Source organism: Pongo pygmaeus, chromosome 4, assembly GCF_028885625.2.
Source record: "Pongo pygmaeus isolate AG05252 chromosome 4, NHGRI_mPonPyg2-v2.0_pri, whole genome shotgun sequence".
Taxonomy (NCBI): Eukaryota; Metazoa; Chordata; class Mammalia; order Primates; family Hominidae; genus Pongo; species Pongo pygmaeus.
Genome location: NC_072377.2, coordinates 141,531,718 through 141,557,103, shown reverse-complemented (window position 1 = coordinate 141,557,103; position 25,386 = coordinate 141,531,718). Strand labels below are relative to the sequence as shown.

General features: G+C 42.4%; 1 protein-coding gene across 1 annotated transcript in view; it reads left to right on the top strand.

Moving 5' to 3' along the window:
- Window positions 1-25,386, top strand: part of SPOCK1 (SPARC (osteonectin), cwcv and kazal like domains proteoglycan 1) — a 529,169-nt gene that overhangs the window by 489,686 nt on the left and 14,097 nt on the right. The window contains exon 7 of the mRNA XM_054488779.2: window positions 22,138-22,254. Coding sequence (XP_054344754.1) covers window positions 22,138-22,254 — 117 coding nt within the window. The remainder of the gene's footprint in view (window positions 1-22,137; window positions 22,255-25,386) is intronic.

Sequence of the window (25,386 nt, the reverse complement as noted above, 5' to 3'; positions counted from 1 at the left end):
ATAGAAAATTGGATTAATGAGCCTTAGCTATGTACATATTCCATTATGGGTGATAAGCTCAGGTATATTGACACAGAAAGTCCCTCTTGTGGATAGATCTGAGAGACCCAAGAGGGTCTCTCTCTTCGTCCTCTATCCTGGATACTTACAATCTGGGCATAGCAGGCTTAACTAGCTTGTAAATTATGTCTAAGGGCACTTTTTGAATAAAACCCCAAATCTTGATGCCGCAAGATTTCCACTCTTGGACTAGCAAGGATATATGTGTGAACCTGAATGTCTTTAGGCCACACCCCTACTCGGGACCACATGGCCAAAGAAAATGGGCTCAGTGAGTGTCTTAGGCCATTTTTGCATTCCTATAAAGAAATACCTCTGAGACTGGGTAATTTATAAGGAAAGAGGTTGAGTTGGCTCACGGTTCTGCAGGCTGAACAGGAAGCATAGTGCTGGCAAGTGCTTCTGGGGAGACCTCAGAAAGTATTTTACTTATGAAGGAAGGTGAAGTGGGATCAAGCATATCCCATGGCAAAAACAGAACAAAGCAAGAGAAGTGGGGGTGTAGGGGGAGGGAGAAGAGAGGTGCCACACACTTTTGAATGACCAGATCTTACAAGAAGTCAATATCATGAAGACAGCACCAAGCCGTGAGGGATCTACCTCCATGATCCAAACACCTCCCACCAGACCCCATTGTCAGCACTGGGGATTGCAATTCAACATAGATTTGGGCAAGGACAAATATCCAAACTACATCAACAAGAAAGGAGATAGTCAGAGCCATCTCTACTATCCTGATGCGCCCCCACTGTCTCCACTACCTGCGGATCTCTGCTGACCCGGCTCCCAAGGCAAGCTCTTAAAAAAACTGTAACTCCTGGTGATAACACTCTTAGCAATATTAGCAGTAGATGCAGTGAAAAAGAGAAGCATTTCGTATTTCACAAAGTATTTTGACTGGAATTTATGTCTACAGATCCAGGTATCCCATGTCTAGAGGGAGTACAAATATTTCTGCTTCATTTAGTTAAATTCTGAAAGTATTTATAGGGGATGCAGAGAGGAAAAATTCATTAGTTTTACAGGTGTTAGAGAATGAGAATTTCTGGAGGGAGAGGTTGGCATTCGGACTACACATAGATCGTAGATATGAATAAAAAATGTTCTCTAGGCAAACGATTCCCAGACTGGGTTCCTCAGAGTTGCAAGATACCAATTATGTACTGCACACAAAAAATGTTGTGTGGTCATGTAAATTGGGGAACCTCCAGGTTAAGCAAATTTAAATAAACTCTCTTTAACACGAGGCTACAGTCCAAGTCAACAAAGAAAGTTTGCCAAGCGAATGTTACCATGAAAGACTTCTCAGGAAATATCCACAAACTCAAGACTCAGAAAAGATTGCTGGAGATCAGTACAGCAGCCTATCTCAGAGTCTCACTGGAGTGTTTTTGTCTTATACCACATACATTCAAGTTCTTAGGCCAAAAAAAAAAAAAAAAACCACCTAAAAAAAATCACAAAATGATGGATACAATGTTAATTGTAGAAAATTAGAAAACATCTATAGGCAATGGGAGAAAAAGAGCCATGCTCTTCTCATGTCAGAGACCATTGTTAACCTTTTATTATATACTTTCCCCTGTCTCTCTCTCTCTGTCTCTCTTTCTCCCTCCAACTCACTCCACACATCCACATTATGCATTTCATGTTACAAAAGTGGGGTCAAATCATAGATGCTTTTGTAAGCTGCTTTTTTTCACTCAATGTATCATAAACATTTTCCATGTCATAATATTCTTCTTTGGCATAATTTTTAATGCCTTCGTAGTTTTCCAACATATTTGTAAACCACAATTTAACCCCTAATATTAGACATTATTTCTAGGTTATTTTTTTCTATGATAAGCCTCATAGTTATAAGAGTACAACATCATCTTTGCACCCACCTGTGCTTATTCGACTTAAGTATTATAGAAAATCTAACGGGTCATAATTTTCAGTGTTTGTCCCTCATCTTGAGGCAGAACGCTAATTAGAATTAGCTCTTGGACCATCAGAAACATGCCTCTAATTATTAGATTAACTATTATAGAAACTTCTGGCTGAGAGGTTGGGACCTGGAATCAGACAGCCTTAGTGCAAACTTTGAACCTACTATATATTTCACTGAATTTGAGCTGGTTATGTCACTTGCCCAAGGCTCAGTCTCCACAGCTGTAAAATGGGAATGATAAATAGTGCCTGCCTCAAAGAGTTGTGAGAATTAATGAGTCTATCAGTTGGAATTGAGTGTGTGTGTGTGTGTGTATGGGAGGATGGCAGGGAGAAGAAAGGGAAGAATTATGTACCAGAGACCAACATAACCTCTGCATGCCCAAAGTGCTTCTTTCTGCAGCTCATCCTCATTTTCTGGCAATTAGAACCTCTTTTTAAATGGTGAGAATGCAGGATACAACAGGACAGACATGACTGTGGCCATGACCTGAATGTGACTCCCAGTTCTGCCACTTATTAGCTCCTTGACTTAGACATGTTTTGTAACTTCTTCAGGTTCACAGTCTGGAAAAAGGATATGAATTAAAATCCTCACCTCACAGAGAGTTCGTGTGCTGAGTCAATGAGATCACATTTGGGTGTAGAGTGCCTGTCCTACAACAAGCAGTCAGTGGCAGCTGGATAAAAGTCACCTGAAATAATAATTTCAGTGGATTTTCTCCAGGATTAAATGAAAAAAGAAATAAATGAAGGCAAAGTGCTAACATGGTTATTGGCAACAGTAGGTGTTTAATATATGGCAGCTCTCGGGACTCCTGGTGTTGATGTTGATGAACACGACAAGTTGAACTGCACTGGTGCCACTTGGACCCTTGCAGTAAACTGTTGGCAGTCTGAGCACTGCAAGCTAGTGGACCCCTTAGGTGCAGCACCTGCAGACAAATGAACCATCTTGACTTTGGTCTACAAATTGGAAACTACTTACACCCAAGTACTCTAATTTGACTTGTCCAGGAGTTCTAAAGTCCATAACAGTGGTTTATAAGGTTGCTCTTCTGGGGTGATATTTTTAATTACATTATCAGTGCAATGTATTGCTGATGTGGTAGATGAGACTGAGGCAAAAGGACCTGGTGGAGAATGGAAAAGGTATGTAATAAATTTCAGGGATGCTTTAACCATTGCAATGCTTTGTGAGCACAAGGCATGTCTAGAATTCTGCCTCTGGGCTTAAGGAGAAAAACATGCTGGGAAATTGTGGAAAGCATGAGGAGTCACAGTGGAATTGAGTCTGAAACATACAACCTCATTACACCATGAATTCAATCTCAAGGCACGTTATGGGGTATAATTCCTGGGAGTCCTTAGAGATGCCGTAATACCACCTAAAATTAACCCTGTTCAAATTCTTGTTTATGCCTGTGCTCCACACCATTATTTTCCATTCATATCCGAGCTCAACTATTCTCACAAACCAGTAATTCTGTATTCCTTTCAGAATGACTCGATTGCACTAAAGTTTCTTTGGAAGGTACTTTTGTTTTCTTCAATGCTCTGAAGTGTGAAGTCTATAAAATTTGCTAAATACATCATGTTTACATATGCATAAGCCAGTTACCTCCAAATCACCATCTCCTGCCTGTGCTATTGGCTGGATGCTTAAAGAAAATGAAGCTTAATTTTCTGTAAGCAGCGTTCCATGGCTTTCAAATAAGCTTGTGGAGACACAGATAAACTAAATTACTTAGTGGTAACTATCCAGACAGGAATGAGAAGCCAGTGCAAAACAAGCTAGGTGTGCAATCGTTCTAGCATCCCTCAATCACAATATGCGAAGAAACATGAAAATGACATTCCAGGGACCTCAGGCTGCTGCCAGGCTAAGCTAAGGTCTGAGGTGTTATCAGGGTGGGATAGCAACAATCTATAAACCCAGAGACCCAATTTCGGCATGTGGTACCTGGTAATTCCTGTTCTCAGGCAAGGGATGTTGGCGTGATATCTGTGGTAGAAGAATTAGGTCATATTTTTCATAAATTAGTCAGCATGGGTGAAGTTAAGAGCACATATTTGAGTTATTTTGTCCTGGTGTCAAATGTTCACTTTGGCCTTTATGTGTGTGCTGGTGAGGGAGCTGGAGGCTGGAGTGAGCAAGCCCCCTAGCCTGTTTAGGGACCTTGGTATTCTCAGGTATGTAGTAGAGATCATAGTGTCACCCTCCCAGGACATCCTGAGGCTTCACTGAGACAATGTGTGTCTTTTTATCTATGCTACATCATAGTGTCCCACACACATGCATTTCTCCCTGCCCCTCCCTTCCCCCAAAGTCCATTTTCTGTTTGGCTGGAAGTTATCCCTCTCCATGGTGGCTCTCTCTCTCCACAACATCCTCAAAGGTACATGCTGGCCATGACCTGTTTGGCATGTTTATTCTTGGTGCTCTTATGGTAATTGGAGCAGCGTTTTCACTTAAGGATTCACATTCTTCCCTTTGCACCTCCTGTAAACATATATTGATGCCGACTTTTGGCCAGGCACTCTGCCGGGAACTCGGGTGAGTATAGATGTGACTGCTGCAGAATTCTTACTGCGTCTGACCTCAGAGTCCAAAAGAGATAGCAGGTTGTGATATGGCATGGAAAAGTAGAACTGCATGAATAGGGCCCTGGGGACACCCCAAGGAGGGGGAGGCAGACTCTTCTTGGATGGGTGTTGGGAGAAGATTCCCCAGGTGAACACATATTTGAAGCAAACCTTGATTCTCCAGGAAGGAGGATTCTGAGACAGAGAGAGTCTGTGTCTTCCTTGTGAAAATTCCACCAACTCAGTGGAGGGAATGCATTCTCCTTTTACAAATTAGGAGAGAGGAGACCAAGCACCAGGCAAGGGCTATGTCTTAATCATCTTTGTATCCCCCAGAGTGTCTGATTTAGGGAGTGCTGGAATTGAATTTAGACCTGCCCAAGGTCACAGGGCAGAATGGAGAACAGCACACAGATTGTGTTGATTAAAAAATCCTGCATTTAGGAATTATTTTCTCCTTTTTGGTTTAAAAGAAAAATGGTAGTGTGTAGCATGAGAACAGATGGATTGGTGCAAACTGTCTTGGGTTATAGCTAACAAGTCTCTTATGTTCATATCACTCAAGCTTTCTCCCACCTCAGGGCTACTACCCTGCACTGCCTTTGCTCACTCATTTATATGTATTTATATTCTGTGTATGCTTGAAGAGACTCTTGATGCACATAGAAATGAATGCAAATACAGATTATCTCTCTCCCTTTTAACACATATATAGTATAGAATATACACTATTCTGCACTTTCAGTTGACCTCTCTTGGAGATCTTTGCATCTCATATGAGTAGCTTTATAGTTTTTCCATTGGTGGATATACTATAATTGATTTAACCGTGGACATTTGAATGTTTCCAGCCTTTTGCTATTTCAAATAATGCTGTTACAGATAGCCTTATACATGCTACTTCAAATGTATTTATATGCATATCTGTAGGTGTTAGTCCCAAAGTGAAATTTTGGGGTCAAAATATCTAGCAACCTCTCTGAATCACTTTGCCATTGTTATATTTCTTGTAAAAATCAATATGGAGTTAGGCTTCTCTTTGTGACCTTGTCTGAAAATAAAATCTTATTCTTTTGAGAGGTGAATTTTAACTCATTTAGATTTATCAAAGTAAAAAGTTATGTTTAGTACTATCATCTCTGTTATTTTTCCATATTTTCCCTTATGTTTTTTAATATTGTGTGGCAGGGCATGTGTGTGTATCATTCTTCTGATATTCAGGAATGTTCTCACTTAAAACAGTGATAAAATTAATATGATTCTTCTCTCTCTTCCCTTCTCCCCCAGTTTAGCCTCCCCTTCATTTCTCCTGACACTTGATCATAGTTGATACAATTATCCTCTTAGGGTTTAATCTTTGTTCAGTGAAATATGTTCAATATTATATTACTCAGCTTTTAATTCTGTCATCTGACTCCAACTATTATGTTTAAGGCCATCAGTAAACTTGTTGTACTTTGCATCTTCTTCTTCTCTTCCCCTCTTTGTTGTTGTTGTTTATATCATTTCTTCATTGACAGGGCATGTAGCGTTTGCCTTCTTATCTGTCACTCCAGTCACCACAGTTGCCTACAGTTCTCTAGTATTTCCTTTGGAAGGGCTCATGAGAACAGTAGTTCCTGGTTAAATGTATAGAACTGGTTTTCTGAAGTATTTATTATTGATAGAGAGCACAGTTCAATGGAAAATCCTTGGTTCGACTTTCTTTTCTTGGCTGTTTTAAGGATGTTGTTGTATTGACTTCCTCTTTTGAATATTGCCGTGCTGAAATCTGAGGGCAGACTTATTCCTTTTTCCTCTCCTAAGTTACTTGGATATCTTTTCTGCTACTGTGTTGATGTGTGTGTGTGTGTATATTTATTATTATACTTTAAGTTCTGGGATACATGTGCAGAACGTGCAGGTTTGTTACACAGGTATACATGTGCCATGGTGGCTTGCTGCACCCATCAACCTGTCATCTACATTAGGTATTTCTCCTAATGCTATTCTTCCCCTTGCCCCCCACCCCCCGACAGGCCCCGGTGTGTGATGTTGCCCTCCCTGTGCCCATATGTTCCCATTTTTGAACTCCCACTTATGAGTGAGAACATATGGTGTTTGCTTTTCTGTTCCTGTGTTAGTTTGCTGAGAATGATGGTTTCCAGCTTCATCCATGTCCCTGCAAAGGATGTGAACCCATCCTTTTTTATGGCTGCATAGTATTCCATGGTGTATATGAGCCACATTTTCTTTTCCAGTCTATCATTGATGGGCATTTGGGTTGGTTCCAAGTCTTTGCTATTGCGAATAGTGCCGCAATAAACATACGTGTGCCTGTGTCTTCATAGTAGAATGATTTATAATCCTTTGGGTATATACTCAGTAATGAGACTGCTGGGTCAAATGGTATTTCTAGTTCTAAATCCTTGAGGAATCGCCAGATTGTCTTCCACAATCATTGAATTAATTTACACTCCCACCAACAGTGTAAAAGTGTTCCTATTTCTCCACATCCTCTCCAGCATCTTTTGTTTCCTGACTTTTTAATGAGCGCCATTCTAACTGGCCTGAGATGGTATCTCATTGTGGTTTTGATTTGCATTTCTCTAATGACCACTGATGATGAGCTTTTTTCATATGTTGCTTGGCCACATAAATGTCTTCCTTTGAAAACTGTCTGTTCATATCCTTTGCCAACTTTTTAATGGGGTTGTTTTTTTCTCATAAATTTGTTTAAGTTTCTTGTAGATGTTGGATATTAGCCCTTTGTCAGATTGATGGATTGCAAAAATTTTCTCCCATTCTGTAGATTTCCTGTTCACTCCGATGATAGGTTTTCTTTTTTTTCTTTGCTGAGCAGAAGCTCTTTAGTTTAATTACTTCCCATTTGTCAATTTTGGCTTTTGTTGCAATTGCTTTTGGTGTTTTAGTCATGAAGTCTTTGCCTATGCCTGTGTCCTGAATGGTATTGTTTAGGTTTTCTTCTAGGGTTTTTATGGTTTTAGGTCTTATGTTTAAATCTTTAATTCATTTTGAGTTAATTTTTGTATGAGGTATAAGGAAGGGGTCCAGTTTCAGTTTTCTGCATATGGCTAGCCAGTTTTCCCAACACCATTTATTAAATAGGGAATCTTTTCACCACTGCTTGTTTTTGGTGGTTCAACATATGCAAATCAATAAACATAATCCATCACATAAAGAGAACCAGTGACAAAAACTACGATTTCTCAATAGATGCCAAAAAGGCCTTCGGCAAAATTCAACAACGCTTCATGCTAAAAACACTCAATAAACTAGGTATTGATGGAACATATCTCAAAATAATAAGAGCTATTTATGACAAACCCACAGCAAATATCATACTGAATGGGCAAAAGCTGGAAGCATTCCCTTTGAAAACCGGCACAAGACAAGGATGAGCTATCTCACCACTACTATTCAACATAGTATTGGAAATTCTGGCCAGGGCAATTAGGCAAGAGAAAGAAATAAAGGGTATTCAAACAAGAAGAGAAGAAGTCAAATTATCTCTGTTTGCTGATGACATGATTGCGTATTTAGAAAACCCCATCATCTCAGCCCCAAAACTCCTTAAGCTGATAAGCAACTTCAGCAAAGTCCCAGGATACAAAATCAATGTGCAAAAATCACAAGCATTCATATACGCCAATAATAGAGAGCCAAATCATGAGCAAACTCCCATTCACAATTGCTACGAAGAGAATAAAATAGCTAGGAATACAACTTACAAGGGATGTGAAGGATCTCTTCAAGGAGAACTATAAACCACTGCTCAAGGAAATAAGAGAGGACACAAACAAATGGAAAAACATTCCATGCTCATGGATAGGAAGAATCAATATGGTGAAAATGGCCATACCGCCCAAAGTAATTTATAGATTCAATGCTATTCCCATCAAGCTATCATTGACTTTCTTCACAGAATTAGAAAAAACTACTTTAAATTTCATATGGAACCAAAAAAGAGCCCGTATAGCCAAGACAGTCCTAAGCAAAAAGAACAAAGCTGGGAGCATCATGCTACCTGACTTCAAACTATACTACAAGGCTACAGTAACCAAAACAGCATGTTACTGGTACCAAAACAGACATGTAGACCAGTGGAACAGAACAGAGGCTTCAGAAATAACACCACACATCTACAACCATCTGATCTTTGACAAACCTGATATTTCTTTACTTTTAAAACCCAGTAACTCTATTTAGGTAGATCTTAGTATTGACCGTTCTTGGTCCATTTTCCCTAGCTTATGCTGTGCCTTTTAAACATGTAAATTCCACCCTTATTTCTGGAGTGGTTTAATGAATTGTATTTTAAATTATGTTGTGTTCCACTGTTGTCTTTTGTTTCTTCAGAGGCTTCAGTTATCCATATATAGGGTTTCATTTGCCTCTTCTCTGTAGCTATATGTTACTCTGTAACCTTCTGTAATTCCTTCTTTATTTCCTCTTCATGTTGTTCACTCTTCTCATTTCTGGCATCCTTCTCTCTTGTATTTTTCCACAGTGTCTGTTCTCCCTTATGCTTCTACACTTTGGCTTCATTTTCTCCTAGGTTCTAAATGCTTCCATGCCATTTCCTCATTGACTCCTTATCTCTCCCCTGAGTTCTTGAATACTGCTTTGTTGTCTTTCTTTACAAAGGTGATTGTTTCATTTTAATCCATGGTTTTATACTTGGTTTACATGTTCATCTTTTCCATCTTTCTGCTAAGTGTTCTGTGGTAAGTTTTCCTCTTCTTCTTTTTTTTCAAAACCTAGAACATAGATGCAATGCTGCTCTTTTGCAACTCACTTTAAAAATCAACTTGCCAGCCCCTTAAAAAAAAAAGCTATTATTGGAATAAGTTAGATGTTACTGGCCTATCTATTCAAAAGGAAGCCCTGTGGATGGAAGGGGAAGAACCAGGCTGTCTTTATAGATTCACACTCCAAAGGCACTTGCTTCAGGGATTTACCAGTGACAGATGGCCCCCTATAAAAATGGCTCCTCTGTATGGTCCTATCTTTTCTGTTTCTATGAAACAGATCAGGTCTAAGAAGATTTCTCTTATCAGCTGTGCTCACTCTGTCTCTAATTTTCTTGCCAGACCCAAGTTGTACTTTATGGCAAGCCTCTTGCCTACAAGAATAATTTTGTAGATGCTCTCTGAGATCTGCTGCCTCTAGGCCATTTTGCTCTTTTCTTCCTTCCCTTGTTTTACTTTCCTGTGCAGCTTCTGTTTAATCTGTGCACTCTCCCTTCTTCCAGATCCCTTAGTTCTTGCTGAACAAGAAGTCTATCACTTCAGAAGGAGCTCTTTGCCTGTAGGAAGTCTATTTTTGTTGGGTCATTGTGTTTCTATTGGTCCACCTGGACCTTTTAACTTCCATCTGGGTGGCTTCTGTTGTACTGTTCAAGCCTGGGGATATATCTCCTAGTTTTACTGAAAATAAAATGTAGTTTTTTTTTCTTGGGTACATTGTTGCTTATATATGACATTCAGGAGGGGAAGAGATAAATTACTAGCTATGTCATGCTGTGTTGTTAGATACTGGATCTCTAAATAGGAAATGTAGATCAAATATAGCAGTTTTACTAGAAATAGAGGTAATAGCAAACATTTCATCACTGTGCCAGTCACACGATCCTCTCTGAGCCCACAGGAGGTCACTTGAGGCTTGAATGCCAGCTACTTTTCATGCCAAGTCACTATACCTAATCATGCCCTCATGAGAAGGGGAGATGATTGAGAGACTTGCATGACCTGAAGAGTGAGAAGAGTAGTAAGTTGTACACTCAAGCAAGCAGGATTTGGAATAGCCTAAAACACCTTTATGGTTTCAGGATGCAGTTTGTCCCTAGACCCTCATTTATCTGTCTTCCTCCTTCATCAGCTTGTTCACTGGAAGCATGATAATGCAGGTGTCCTGCTGCATCTGGTCCAGGCATCTCCAGGATTATTCTGTTCTGGCCTCAATTCCAAGTGGGAATTTTCAACTCCAGCTCAATATCCACCATCTTACCTTAGACTCTGGCACCCCTGGAGATGCTGCTGGACCTTTGTTGCAAGAAAGAGTCAATGCTACCACCCTTCCATCAGCCCATAACCCCATGGCACCATCCACTCTAAACCAGGGCAATGGTGGAGTAGTGGGGGGAATTAAAAGGAGCTCATGGTTCTCTGCATTCATTTTAAGTCTATGTCTGATCCTCCCCATGTAATCTGTGAATGAAAGTGTACCAGTGTTCTCCTCCCACTCCCAAATAAAAGAGCCATTCCCGGGTTCCAGACACCTCCTAAGCTTCCTATCACCTTCAGGATCTGATCTCAAATACCAAGCTTGGTCCTCCACCAATTCTTTGTGGCTTTCTGCTCCATTAAATAACAATTTAAGTTTACCTCATGTTTAAGTGTAAAAACATACATGCATATTTTGATGCTTCTGGGATTGAAAAAATATAGAAATTAAAATTGTTCAATAATACCTAGATTTGGATGTTGAATTTGAGCAGGTCAAACTGGAAACAAATTGCTCATTAGAAATAGAGACTTGTATATACCCTAAAAAGACACCGTCTGTCAACAGCCTCTTACAGATATAAGTTCATATATTGGCCCTGGAACAAGCGGTGCTACCTTTGTCAGAAGTCATCCCTTGAGATGTATATACTCATATATATTATGTAATATAGTGGAATAGCTTAAACAGATATGCAGAACAAATATACATATTTATACAACTTATGATTTATTTATTTATTTTTGAAATGGAGTCTCATTCTGTCACCCAGGCTGGAGTGCAGTGGCGCCATCTTGGCTCACTACAACCTCCACCTCCCAGGTTCAAGTGATTCTCCTGCCTCAGCCTCCTGAGTAGCTGGGGTTACAGGCGTGTACCACCATGCGCAGCTAATTTTTTGTATTTTGAGACAGTTTCACCATGTTGACGAGGCTGATATGAACTCCTGGCCTCAGGTGATCCACCCTCCTGGGCCTTCTAAACTGCTGGGGCTACAGGCATGAGCCACTGCACCAGGCCCCAACTTATGATTTTATATACGTTTATGATTTAGAAATGGTATATTTAATTTGAGCAGAGCATTAAAAATAAATCACTTTATTCAAAGTGGGCTCCTCATTATTTCTAAGGCCTGCCTAGAATGTCTCTAAGTCCTCCCTGCATATGAGCCTCAGTTCAATTCTTGCCTCCTCCAGGAAGCCTTCACTGACTGCTATTGGCCAGTTAAGCTCATACATTAACAAAAGGCAAAGTGACTCTCAGACACTCAGTCTGGCTCTCCGCAGTGGGATGGCCCATGAAGGAATTGGGCATTATCACCTAGCCCCTTTCCCAGGACTCTGTCCTTCGCCTTCGCCCGTGGCTCTCTCGGTAGTCCAGGTTGAGCCTGTTTTACACCCTCATCTCAGAGCATTTGCCATTGCTGATTTTAGATGAGAACAGCAGTTGTCATTTCTGCAGCTTACTCTTTATTGGTTGAGGGCCTAAAAAGTCTGGTTGCCCATGAAACCCTTCAGTAATACTGCTGGGTATGATGCTGCTAATCGATTTCAGGTTTCCCATGTAGGGAAATGCTGACCCACTGGCTAGGGAGCACAACTAAAGCCAGACTTGGCATTTTAAACCAATATTTTGCATATTCAATATATATATATTTTTTTGCCCCAGAGTGTGAAAGTGGCTGTGGATTTTATCAGAAGCTTTAAAAGCTTATTTCATCTAGCTGACTTCCCTGATCTAGATTATTCAGGGAGAAAAAAAAATAAGCGTTACTCCACTAATGCACATTTACAGATGTTATGCAAGTTCTAAATGTGTTTCTTTTTCCAGATGAAAGATTATCATTAGAATCAAGGGAAACATTAAAGTCTCCTCAAATCAACTTACCTAGAATAGTCTTAATGGGTTTAATAGGGAAATTTATTCATCTTTGCTTGTAGATTGTACCATTAATTAGTATAACTCATCTTTTTCCAAGTTTAATGTCAGTATTTTAAACTCTTCCAAAGATTGCTTTTTAAAGACTTTATTAGCAAGTTCCTGAATAATGGCACCTAATTCCTTTGCTCATGCCTGTTTTTACATAAAATGACGCATTCTCTAAGGATAAGAGAACACGCATATATATTGATGTTTTAGGCAGTGAAAAGTAAAAGCTGGAATTACATATAATGCAATTTAATTTGAGCAGGCATAACCTGGCTCAAAGATCTCTGTTAGATGATCTCCAATTAGAAAGGCAATTCACCTTGTATATGTTTTTTAAATCCCTTCAGTAAGCTCCTATTGTGTTTTCTATTACAAAACTGCTTATGGCAAGGAGCCTATTATCTATCAGCCTCTCAAGGGTAAGTGCTCCCAGCCCCTGAAGCTCCTTGGAAGAGAAGAAATAGTGGCTGCCTGTCAGTATTTGAAAGAAAAATCCTCACCACAACCATTATTCCCATTTTACAGATGAAAAAGCAGGGGATCAGAGAAGAGCAAGGGCTTGCGTGAAGAGCACCAACTTGTACACTGAGGGTTGTGAGAGCTAGAAGTCTGAGGGAGTGTCGGTCCCAACCTTGCACTCAGGTGCATGGTCTGTATCTTGTGGAGGAGGTGCTCAGCATGCCTAGTGGAAGAGCAGACACAGATGCCTTTGGGGAAAATGGGGTTGTCATAGATGAGCAGATGAGTGAACCTCTAGTTGAGAGAGCTGGGCTTGAATTCAATTTTGCCATTTACCATCCGTAGGACCTGGGAGATATCATCCACCTTCTCTGAAAAGCAATAGAAGAGATTCCTATCTTGCTGGATGGCTTCCTGTGGTCGTTTCCTGTGAAAACATCACATGCATGTTCTTGATTCCCATACTTTTCTATTTGATGGATCACCATGCTGCTCCATGTCCACAAACACAAATCAGATCATAGCCGACAGCTACTGAGTGTGGCCTGGTGCTACCACATGGCAAGCCTGGAGCTGAGCACTTAAGTGCATTCTATTATAGTTTCATTCTCCTCATGGTCCTAATACTAGTTCTGTTATCACCGTCATTCTAGAGATGAGGAAACTGAAGATTAAAAAGTAACCTGTCTGTAGTCTCAGCGAGGATGGCACCACTGGGATCTGCGTTCAGCCCTGACTCCAGAGCCTACTTTTTATTTTTTATTTATTTATTTTTTGAGATGGAGTTTCACTCTGTCTCCTAGGCTAGAGTGCAGTAGCGTGATCTCGGCTCACTGGAACCTCAGCCTCCAGAGTAGCTGGGATTACAGGCGCCTGCCACCAAGCCCAGATCATTTTTGTATTTTTAGTAGAGACGGGGTTTCACCATGTTGGCCAGGCTGGTCTCAAACTCCTGACCTCAGGTGAGTCGGCCTCCCAAAATGCTGGGATTACAGGCATGAGCCACCATGCCTGGCCCAGAGCCTACTTTCTCTCTCCTGCTTTTAAGCTTTTAAGGCAGAATGACTGTGCTAAGCAGAATCAATCTTCACCTGTTTGCATTCAAGTTTATTGGGGCCCACATTCCTAAGGGAATTGTAGACTCACTCCTCCACATTCATGCTCCCATGGCATGCAGCATCCTCTCCTTGGTGTTCCTACACATTTTTCCAGCACTGGGGCATCTTCTGTTTCCTTAGATATTGAATGACAGGAGGGACATGGTCCCTGTTGGTAAGGAGGAGCCTACCATGCTGTACTGGGAGACAGACACTTGCTGCTGAAGGCTTCCAGCAGCCTGAGAATGCCATGATGGAGGGAAGAGACCCAACCCAGGCAAGGCAGTTCAGGAAGGCACCCTTGTGTTTGCTTGAACCCAGACTCTGGAAAGTGTTATTTCATCTCAACTCATCACTGCTCTAAGGAAGGCCCAGCTGGACCTTCTACAGGAGCTACTGATTGCAAACACTCTGAGCACATTGATCCAGGACTGCTCTGATTAAGTAATTATTCACAACAGCACCTAGGAGGGCTGAAGGAGATTAGTTTGAAAGAATCAGCATCAGGTCTCCATTTCTGAGAGGCCTCCCAGCCTGCCCCAAAGAGAACTTGAGTCTCGCCCAACTCCTTAATCACCTTCGGAGTCACTAAAGTTTAAATTAAATTCTGATTGTCTTCATATTTGCTTCTGCTAGAGCCCTGAGATCGCATTAGTGAGGTTTGCCTGAGAGAGGGGGGCTGGTCCTGTGACAGAAGGCGGGGATTTTATCCTTTGGTTCTTTAGCTGAAAGATTTCATGCATTACAAGAATATACCAGTAATTGGTTCCCCAACAGAGGTTTACAGATATCCTGTGATGCCTGTGTGTCAGATTTGCCATTTTCGGACATCCCCAATTGGGTGTTCAAATGTGGCTTCAGTTAGAATTTCTAATAGAGACACGCTCACTCACACTTGCTCGCCACTTCTTACTCTATTAGATAGTAACACTATAGCTTTGAATAAAGGATTTCTATCCTCTGTCTCCCTTTCCATTTTTTATCTCATCTCCCAAATGTTTTTTATCCCACTGATTGTTTCCTTGTCTTCCCCTTTTTTGTCAAATCCTCAGAAAGGGCTTTTCAGACTGTCATGCAGCCCCTGAAGTCATCAATGAGCTGAGACCAGCATGGAACGCCAGTTATAGCCTTTGGGAGCATTTTTCAAAGATGCTTGGATTTCCCAGCTCCTACCTCTCCACTTTCAAAACCGTTACCTATTTTGAAACTTCCTCACCAGCTCTTCACTAGGCCCTGGTTTTGTCTGAGGGAGGATACAGGGGCCAGGGAGAAGGGGACAATGGGGTCCCAGGGTACAGGCAGAGCCAGACTACTGGCACTCATCTAGGTAAGAAGCAACCCTTCTTTCCTCCAAAGACTACTGCCTGGGAAGTCTAACTGCCACATAAGCAAATACTAATAACTTAGAGCTCCCCTTCCCCCTTACAACCCCACCAAGGCTGCGGTAACCCTGTAGCAGCTTCTTTGTCCTACAGTATTGGCAACAGTGCCTCCTTCTCCCTCCCATCAGCTGCGCTCCTCATGCTGCACTCCAAGCTTTGTTTGAACACTGTCTGCATTCAAATCCAGTCTAGCTTAAAGCCCTTTAAAGCTCCATGCCTTGGGTGGAGGGGGCAAAGGTGGCCAGGTGGAGAGCGATCACATTTTCTTCCCAGGGCTATGTACTTTCCATGGAGACTGAACGTGCCTTATTTACACTTGCTCATTGCATTTTGTTCATATTTTCCAAACAGACAGGAAAAGTCCACTGGGAGAGGACCAAATTACCTGAGCCCTTCTCTGCCTGAGTGCTGTGCTTTCCTGGGGGAGAGAGCTGTCTTTTTCCACATTTTGGAGTAATGTGCAATGGCACTATACTTTTCTCTAATGAAGCCCCAGGGGCCACACATGTGACACAGGCAGCAGGCTGTTCGCAGTTCTTCCAAAAGACCATTGTTCTCACACCAAAGCTAACAAAGGCGAGAGCCTACTTGCTCTCCCTCCACCCTATATTGCTCAGCTAGCTACTTCACCTGCATCATTGGCAGAGCTTCCTACACAAGGCAAGGCCTGATATTTTGATTTTTTTTCAACCCAGAGTATGGACCAAGTATATTAATTGTTAGGTTAATATTGGCTGCCCACAAGACCAACATATCCAGGAAGTAAGTCCTGCACATGGGGATGGCCCAGCAAGATGACAGCCTGATTCAAATCCTGTCTCTTCTACTTAATAGCTGTTTGACATTGGGAGTCTGTGATCTATTGTTCATTCATTTAAAATATACTTACAGTGATAAATATATTTTTGAACAACTACTACATGCTATCTTAGAGCAAGTGCTAAGAATACGGGTGTGGGGAAGTCAGACCAATCTCCCAATCCTGGAACTTATCCACAGCAGACAGATATTGCAACCTGTATTTCTTGGACTTCTACTGACCCATGTATAAAATAAGGAGAGATGTTATTCTTTATATCACAAGCATCTCCTCAGGCTTAAAAAAAGCATAACAATAAAATTCTAACATATTATGCAGACAGTTGGGATATGAGAAGGGGAACATAAATTTATTGAGTTCCTGCTATATGCCAGTAGCTGTGAGCTATGTTTTACTAATATTGTTTCATCTTATTCCATGTAGTGATGCTATGAGCTAAGCTTTATTACACCATTTTGCAGATGGAAAAATTGAAGTTTACAAAAGGCAGTAAAAGGGTGATTCTATTCAGTCAATAGGTGCGTATTGAGAACTTTCTTCATGCCAGGAACTGACAGGGTTAGATGCTGGGTCCCCAGTGCTGGGCAGAGTCAGGGCATGTTTTATGTTGTTATGATCTAGGGGAGAAATGGGCACTGAACGAGATGGGTGTTATGAATGCTATCAGAGAAACAAGGCATTGGGAGCATAGAAAAGAGAAATCTCAAGTTTGAGGATTAGGGAAGTCCTCTAAGAAAATGTCACTTTAAAGCCAAGATCTGATGGGGGAATTGGCATTAGCAAGGCAGTGGGAGGAGGTGTTTGTTTCCCAGTAGAAGAGCATGTCGGAGGGGCAGTAAGGCCAGAGCATGAAGGTTGAGGAGGAGCAGATACGGAAGAGAGATTCGGTTTTTCAGTGAGTGTGTCCTGCAGGCCATTTAGCTCACATTATGGAGTTTAGACTTAACCTACAGAATAACTGGGAGCCTCTGAAGTATCTCAAGCAGGAGAGGGACTTGATCAAATATCCATTTTGGAAATATCACTTTGGCTGCTGGATGGAGAAGGGAACATGGTGGGGGAGGGAGGGGGCAAGATGGGAGACCAATTAGGAGCCTGTTCCAGTTGTCTTGGTGGGAGGTAGTGGTGGCATTGGAGACTAGAATAGAGGCAGTGAAGATAAGAAGCAGTGAACTTTTTCACTGTGAACCAGGACAATTCCCAAGTGTTTGCCCTGAGAATATGAGTATCTGCTGGTACCATTTTCTGACTATGGGAAGAAGTAGACACAAGGCTGGGGAGCAGATCCCAGAGACATGGCTCACACACCAGCCCGTTGGAGCAGATGGAGATTGTGTAAAAATGATACATCATAACCTGTAGAAACAGTAGGGTAAATGGGGAAATATCATTGAGAAGTAGTGTGTTTGGAGTTGGTTCTTTCCAGTGGGCTCGTGGTCTCGCTGACTTCAAGAATGAAGCCATGGACCTTTGCAGTGAGTGTTACTGCTCTTAAAGATGGCACAGACCCAAAGAGTGAGCGGTAGCAAGGTTTATTGTTAAGAGCAAAAGAACCAAGTTTCCACAGTGTGGAAGGGGAACCGAGTGGGTTGCCGCTGCTGGCTGGGGTGACCAGCTTTTATTCCTTTATTTGTCCCCTCCCATGTTCCATTTCTGTCCTATCAGAGTGTCCTTTTTTCAATCCTCCCTGCGATTGGCTACTTTTAGGATCCTGCCGATTGGTGCATTTTACAATCTTCTTGCTAGCTACAGAGCACGGATTGGTGCATTTTACAATCCCTTGCTAGCTACAGAGCACTGATTGGTGCATTTTATAATCCTCTTGTAAGACAGAAAAGTTCTCCGAGTCCCCATTCGACCTAGGAAGTCTAGCTGGCTTCACCTCTCAGTAGGATGCTGAGGAAAGAACTGGGAGCACAAGAGCAATGAAAAGCAAGCTGAAACCAGGATGGAGGGCGGGAGGGAATGTAATTGAAAATGGGAGAATTAGAGGGCTAGCTGGCACATGTCCATCCAGGAGGGTGAGGAGAGCACAAGAAAGCAGGTCTTGGTCTTCGTGATTAATCCAAATCCTCTCCCACAAAAGCACTGTCTTTTCCTCTGAAGAGTCTGATGCTGGTAGCCCGAGTGCCCTGCTCCTCTCGCCAGGACCCCTCTCCAGAAATTGCCAGGATTGCCACAGGGTAGAATGCCAGAATGGCACCAGAATAGCAGGGGGATATATGACTATATTTTTCACCCCACGAACATTACTTTTCCCTGGGAATGTACTAAGTGTGTGGGACGGATCCTTTGGGTCCCCACTTCTGAAAGCTTCAGTCCCCCATTCACACCTTTATTGGGGGTGGTGATGAGCACCTTAAAAGGCAGGCACTTTTCTCCCATCACCAATCTGTGCGTTGTGGCTGGAATACCAAATTTGAACAAATAGCCCTCTGCAGGCTGTTGCTTTTGATTATTTCCTTCTTTGGGATGTATCAAGCTTTGGGCAACCTGTGCCTGACTTTCTTCTCATAAGGACCATTCAGTTGAAGACTTTGTGAGTGAACAGGGCCCAGTAACTGAGAGCCTCCTCTTTCCATTTCGGGTTTCTGATCTCTCTCGACCCACACCAGTGGCTCCTTGCTAGTGGACTTGTCCCTGAGTGACAGATTCATTCTTTCAGGATTTCAGTGCCTGATCCCGTCAGACATCCAAGACTTGAGTACTTTGGGGAACCTGTGGAAAATCCAGCAGTCTTGTAAGGATACAGATTACCTGCACGTCTGTCAGGGTTTAGTTAAACACGACTGACTAATTTATCTTGAAGCATGAGATTTCCTCTGCACGTTGACTTGGCAATTTTCTCTGTTCAGAGAACATTTAGAATAGATGGTGCGCATGGCAATAGAGAAAAAATAGAGGCTGTTTCCCATTTTCTAATGTGAAATTGACTATGGAGTGCACAACCTATTTCCCTCAGAAAAACAGGCCACATTCTCTCCTGCTTAGAGCAGGGCAGTGACAGAAAAGTGAACACCTAGTGCCCCAGAGGTTCTGAGTTGGATCCAATAAGTGTGTCGGGAGGGCCTGCTCCTGAGGATCTGCCTTGGCACCTGGGCTAAGCCAGGATTCTCCACTTTCATAACAACTAAACAACTACCTTCCCTGCTATTTGGGAGCATGGCTTAGCAAGAGATGCTGGTTCCTGGCTTGGGGAGCTTATCTTCTTTCTCAGCTCATCTTAAACAGTTGAAGGGGAGAAGTACGGGAACAAACTTGGATGGCAGAATATCATGATGATGCTTCAGAAAGTTAGCCCAAAATGATTGCTAACCTGATTCAGTGCTGCCCAGCACGACACCCTGCTGTGGTGGGAAAATTCTGCATTTGTGCTGTCCAGTGTGGAGGTCGCTAGCTGTGTGGGGCTGTTGAATGCAGTGGTGCAACTGAGGAACTATCTATTAGATTTTTTAAATTTTTATTTTTGAGACTGAGTTTCTGCTCTTGTTGCCCAGGCTGGAGTGTACTGGCACAATCTCAGCTCACCGCAACCTCCGCCTCCCAGGTTCAAGCGATTCTCCTGCCTCAGCCTTCCAAGTAGTTGGGATCACAGACGTGCACCACCATGACTGGCTAATTTTGTATTTTGACCAGAGACAGGGTTTCACCATGTTGCCCAGGCTGGTCTCAACCTTCTGACCTCAGGTGATCCACTGCCTCCAAAAGTGCTGGGATTACAGGTGTGAGCCACCGCACCTGGCCTGAATTTTAATTAATGTAAATAGCCATATATGGCTAATGGCAGCTTACTAGATAACACAAGCATCTATTTTATGTGGCTAAAGCCAGTTGTGTGTAGGTGGATTTGTTGTTGGCTTTCTGAATGCTGTGATGCTAGCCCTAATGTTACCTATAAATCTTCAGTTTAAAAATAGCGATAGTAATAATCAAAATCATAGGTGGCACATACTGAATAATTACCATATATCATGAACTTTGCTAAGAACTTTATCTACATTGTCTGATTTATAGTTATATAACCATATTATCCGAAGTTTTACAGATAAGGAAGCCGAGATGCTGGAGGCTGACTTGTCTGAGGTCACCCAGCCAGTGAGTGGCAAAGCTGGGATTCATTCCAGCCAGCGCGACTCCTGAGAAGTTATTCTTTGCTGCCTGTCAAGACATTTTTCAGTGTTGTTTCCTGGCTGTTGTTTTAAAATACAGCCAAACCCTGGTTATTAAAAGCAAGGCAGTATTTTAAGGTCATTAAAAACTGGGGTATAAACACTGGACACACATTCATTCCATGCTTTGCAGAGTGTAGAGTCTGGATCCTACCTGGACAGAAGGCAGTGTCGTAAATGAGAGTCCTCAGGTTGCAGAGACCCAGTCAGGGCCTGGTCACCTCTCCTCTAATGTGGAGGGTGGGGAAAGACCTTTTCTGCCTGAGCTCTGGGAAGCTGGGTTCTCCATCAAGCCTTAGGGTGAGAAATGGGCTTGCCTGATAAGCACATGTGGATGATAAAAATGAGGAGAGGATCTGCATGGTATTTTCTTCTGGAGAAGTTTCACCTAGTTCTTTGCAAGGCAGGCCGATGGGGGCTGATCACCTTAATTCAATCAGGTCCCGCGTTGGTTGAAGGCTAGCTTGGAGTTTTGGTGAGGCTGTGTCTACTCCTTTTTCATCACTGTCCCTATGGCTTCCAGTGAAGACCCCAGGGATTCCCCCAGGCTCCCTCTGCACTGGTAGGTTCTGAGCCTTAATCTGTGTCTCTTCAGCACCATGAGATATTCAGAACTTGGCTGTGCCTTGTAAGAGCATTTCTACTTAACTCCTTAGCAGCGTGCTCCTGTAGTTTTAGAATTTGGGAGACGTTACAGATGTGGGGCTCTATTCTTTGTCCCATTTTACTCATTGGAATTTTGACTCCTCAGATCTTTAATTTCTGTGTCTCCAGATGCTAAAGACCCCAAACGCATTGCTGGGTTCTCTGGGTCTTGGTAGCAGCCTACTGCCTGAACCCTTTGCAGGTTTTCTCAGTACCAAGAATTAGCGTATGCCCTGAGGGGAGAGGGAGGGGCTAGGGAAAGTCAACTCCCTTCTCTGCACCATTTTTATTCCTTTGGGATTTATTTCCTCAAGTTTTAGCACTCTACAAGACCTTCAAATAGCTTGCACCTACCTACTCACCTGCCCACCCATCCATCTGTCTGGATTTTCTTGTTCTCAGGAGTATCTGTCTGCCCCATTGATTCTGTCTTACCCTAAGAAATGACTAAATAGTTATAGATGGGCTGAAAGGACTCTTTCATGGAGAAGGCAGCCATCTGTTTACAGTGGAAAGTCAAGAATGAGACCACTGGAAGGCTAGTAAAATAGGCCCAATCCCCAAATCCAAACCCTGGGCTAAGACAAAATTGGGAGTCTGCTGTTAATCGGATCTTTTGGTGTCCTAGGCAGCCTCTCTCCAAGAGCATTAGCTGTGCCTGGGTGTTAATCTCTTGGCATGAGTTTAGTGGAAAATGTAATCTCCTCTGGCAAAACTGCAAGAGCAAGCTTTATGCGGTTAGCAAAAGTGATCTGTGACTGTCTTCTGAGGATGCTGCACAACTGTGAGACCACCGCAGCTTGCTTTCACAGCACAGAGGCCATCCAAATTCAAGTTCTGAACAATGGCTGCTTGCCCTGGGGGTCTAGGCTCTCTTTTTGTCCCACTCTTTGTTTGTGCTAACAGCATCTTTGGGGTGTTTTCCACGTGAGGTAACAGTTATATCGTGGTTAGATAGAAAGGTTTGCTTTGAACATGGCTTTGCCAGTAGCCCTGCACACAGAAAGCAGAAAGCCCCTAGACCCATTGTTCTGTTTGCTTTTCTCTAGCCTGCACAGACAAGGAGTTGCGGAACCTTGCCTCCCGGCTGAAGGATTGGTTTGGAGCTCTCCACGAGGATGCGAACAGAGTCATCAAGCCCACCAGCTCCAACACAGCCCAAGGCAGTAAGACCATTTTAAATATCATATTTCCTCAATTTATTAGACATTGATTTAGGGTTAGCAATATCATTTGGGGGTGAAAAACACCCACTACATTAAATATATACTTTGACTTTAAAAATGTCCCAGTCTCAAAAAAAAGTTGGATTAAAAAATGTTTAGTATAGGCATTTTGAAAAAAATACATGATCTCACCATTTTAATGACCGTAAGCATGCTGTGGTACATACTTTGAGTTTTTTTCGGTGTCATGTATGAAACAGTGTGTGTGTGTATAATTACAAAGTTTGGATCATACTTACCAGACTGTTTTATGATCTTTTACCATGTAGAAATGTGACTATCTTTTCATGTTGTGAATAGTATTCTGCTTTCTGATAGCTACACAGAATCCCAGTTTATGGAGATAAAGATCAAATTAAGTAAATTGTTATTTTGGGACATTGAGGTTGTTGCCAATGTTAGGCTAATAGAAGTAACACTGCAGCAAACATCTTTGGTGCTATGTCTTTTTGTACAATAGTCAGACTGCATATTGTCTTCCACAGAAACTCCCAGACAGGTGTCCCCTCTCCCCATCCATAACATGTAGATTGCTCAAGGAGCCTCCTGCCAGCATCAGGTGCTGAGTTGGCAGAGACCATACTCAGCTTTGTTGTAAGCTGCAGAGGCCACTCAGAGTGGGTCCTCACATTTGCACATCGATGGAGTCTCTTTGATGCCTTTAATTCAAAGGCAGTTAGGGATAGGCTTCTCCACACTGTGGCCAATGAGCACAGAATAGATTACTAAACACAATTATTTGATATATGTAGTTTGGCCACAACCTTTTCTGTGTAGCCATTCTGATATTATTTGGTCAAAATATAAAAACACATCATTTAAAACAGCATTTCACCTGATCCCCTGCTTGTTTGGAATTTCTGAAAGTAATGCTCCTGGATTGAACGCAGTAGGTAAGAAGTTAGTTAGAGTAGCAATTGTTGAGATCCCGAGTTTGACTAGCATCTGGTTTTCAGCCAAAACAAAAATGATCTCCTTAATTTTTAGTTATTTTTGGCTGCTCATAGCCTTCTAGAGATATCAGTGGAGAACATCAATCCAGGGGACAATTATTTTAGTAGTTGGGATCTTTTACCTTAAGGAAAAAATAGCATTTAAGTGTCTCCAAAGTGGTTCTTGGTGGTTGGGTCTGTTGGAAAAGCAAAATAAGATTTTTTTCCCCTGGATCCTCTAGGAGCAGCCTGACCCTTGGGTTTTCTGAACAACCTTTCAACAAAGAGCAGATTGATGTGAGGAGAGCAGCTGCTTGCAGCCTCCAGTCTCTGGAGATTTCTCCAGAAGACCTGCCTTTGCCCAAAAGCAAATTGAGTCCCCTAAGAGGCTTTTAGGTTTGATATCCTGAAGCAACTGGAGTGAAGGGAATGTTAAAGCATGATGTTGGTTAGCCCAGAAGGCCAGAGGAGTGAGCGGCATTTGAGTCTAGGAGTTCTGAAGGGGAAGCCCTGGAACCCTGCTTGGTCCCTGCACTCTTGGGGCCAACTAGAAGGGCTGCTCTCCTTTCTCCCGCATGACAGGCAACCACAGATGTCAAGATGCAGGCACCCCTTTTCTAGTAGTGGTGGGGTGGGCTGTGCTTGACTTTTTGACTACTGCCCAACCAGATTGGCACTTCTTTTTGCTGACCAGTCAGCAGTAAACTCCTCTTGCCTTATGTATTAAAATATCGATATCCTATAAAATTGATGTATGTAAAATATTGTATACGAAAGCGTAGAGCTGTGTAGTGCCAAAGTAAATTATCTCCTCTCATTCAGCAGCCCCTGAGGACAGCACCAGCAAAGACTATTGACAATCATGACATTCGGTCAAAGAAGGGGCCACGTTATGTCCCATAGCTTCTCTTCTAGAAAAAAAAAAAAGAGGGGGTGGGTATTTTAAAATGTGTTCTAAGATACTGAATAAATTTAAAAATGGAAAGATTTTATGTTTTAAAGCAATAGAGTTTACAACAGCTAGAAAACTCCTCCCAACATTTTTTTTTTTTTTTAATTGAGCACTATATGCCTATCATGCCTGAGGCTGCTGAAGGGGACAAGACAGTCTTTTCCCTCAGGGAGCCTATAGTCTGATTAACAAGCATGGACAATGAGGGGAAGCATAGGGTTATAAGAGAGCTCAGAGGAGGAGATGCTGTACTTATTTTACTGGCTTCTGGACACTGAAGACTTTTCTGCAACGATGCTGCTTTAAAAAGAGCGGGTACATGGCTGGGCGCGGTGGCTCACGCCTGTAACCCCAGCACTTTGGGAGGCCAAGACAGGTGGATCATGAGGTCAGGAGATCGAGACCATCCTGGCTAACACAGTGAAACCCCGTCTCTACTAAAAATACAAAAAATTAGCCGGGCATGGTGGCGGGCACCTGTAGTCCCAGCCACTCAGGAAGCTAGGCAGGAGAATGGCGCGAACCTGGGAGGCGGAGCTTGCAGTGAGCCGAGATGGCGCCACTGCAGTCCAGCCTGGGCAACAGGGTGAGACTCCATCTCAAAAAAAAAAGAGTGGGTACATTTTGCTGTATTCCACATTTCACTAAGAAAGGGTTCCTAGTGATGCACATAGAAACTTAATGACCAGGCTGTGGACAACTGACCCCATCAGGCCCCCCTTGCACTGCGCATCCCTAAACATGACACTCTAGGCCAACTGGATGGCCTCAGGACAGGAAGATCAAGTCAGGCAGAAGGCTAGCAGAGGAGTCATTGAGAATATGTAGATTCTGGATTAAGCTTGCCGGGGTCTGAATCTCCATTCTACAATTGTATAACCTTGAGCCTTATTTTTTCATCTGTACAGTGGAAATGATATAGCACCATTTCATAGGACTGTTACAAGGATTCAATGAGAAAATTAAGTACAAAGTGCTTAGAAGCATGCTTCCTATATAGCAACAGACGTTCACTTTTATCATTGGGGTATTCCAGAAAAATACAACTAGCCCTGGAAATCCAGTTTATGGAATAACCTGAGATTGCACGGGACCTTTGATTATGAAAAAAGATGAGTTTTAAATCTGGGACATGTCTACAGTAGACTCAATATCCTGAGTGTTGAGCTAAGTGTTATTATTTTAGTG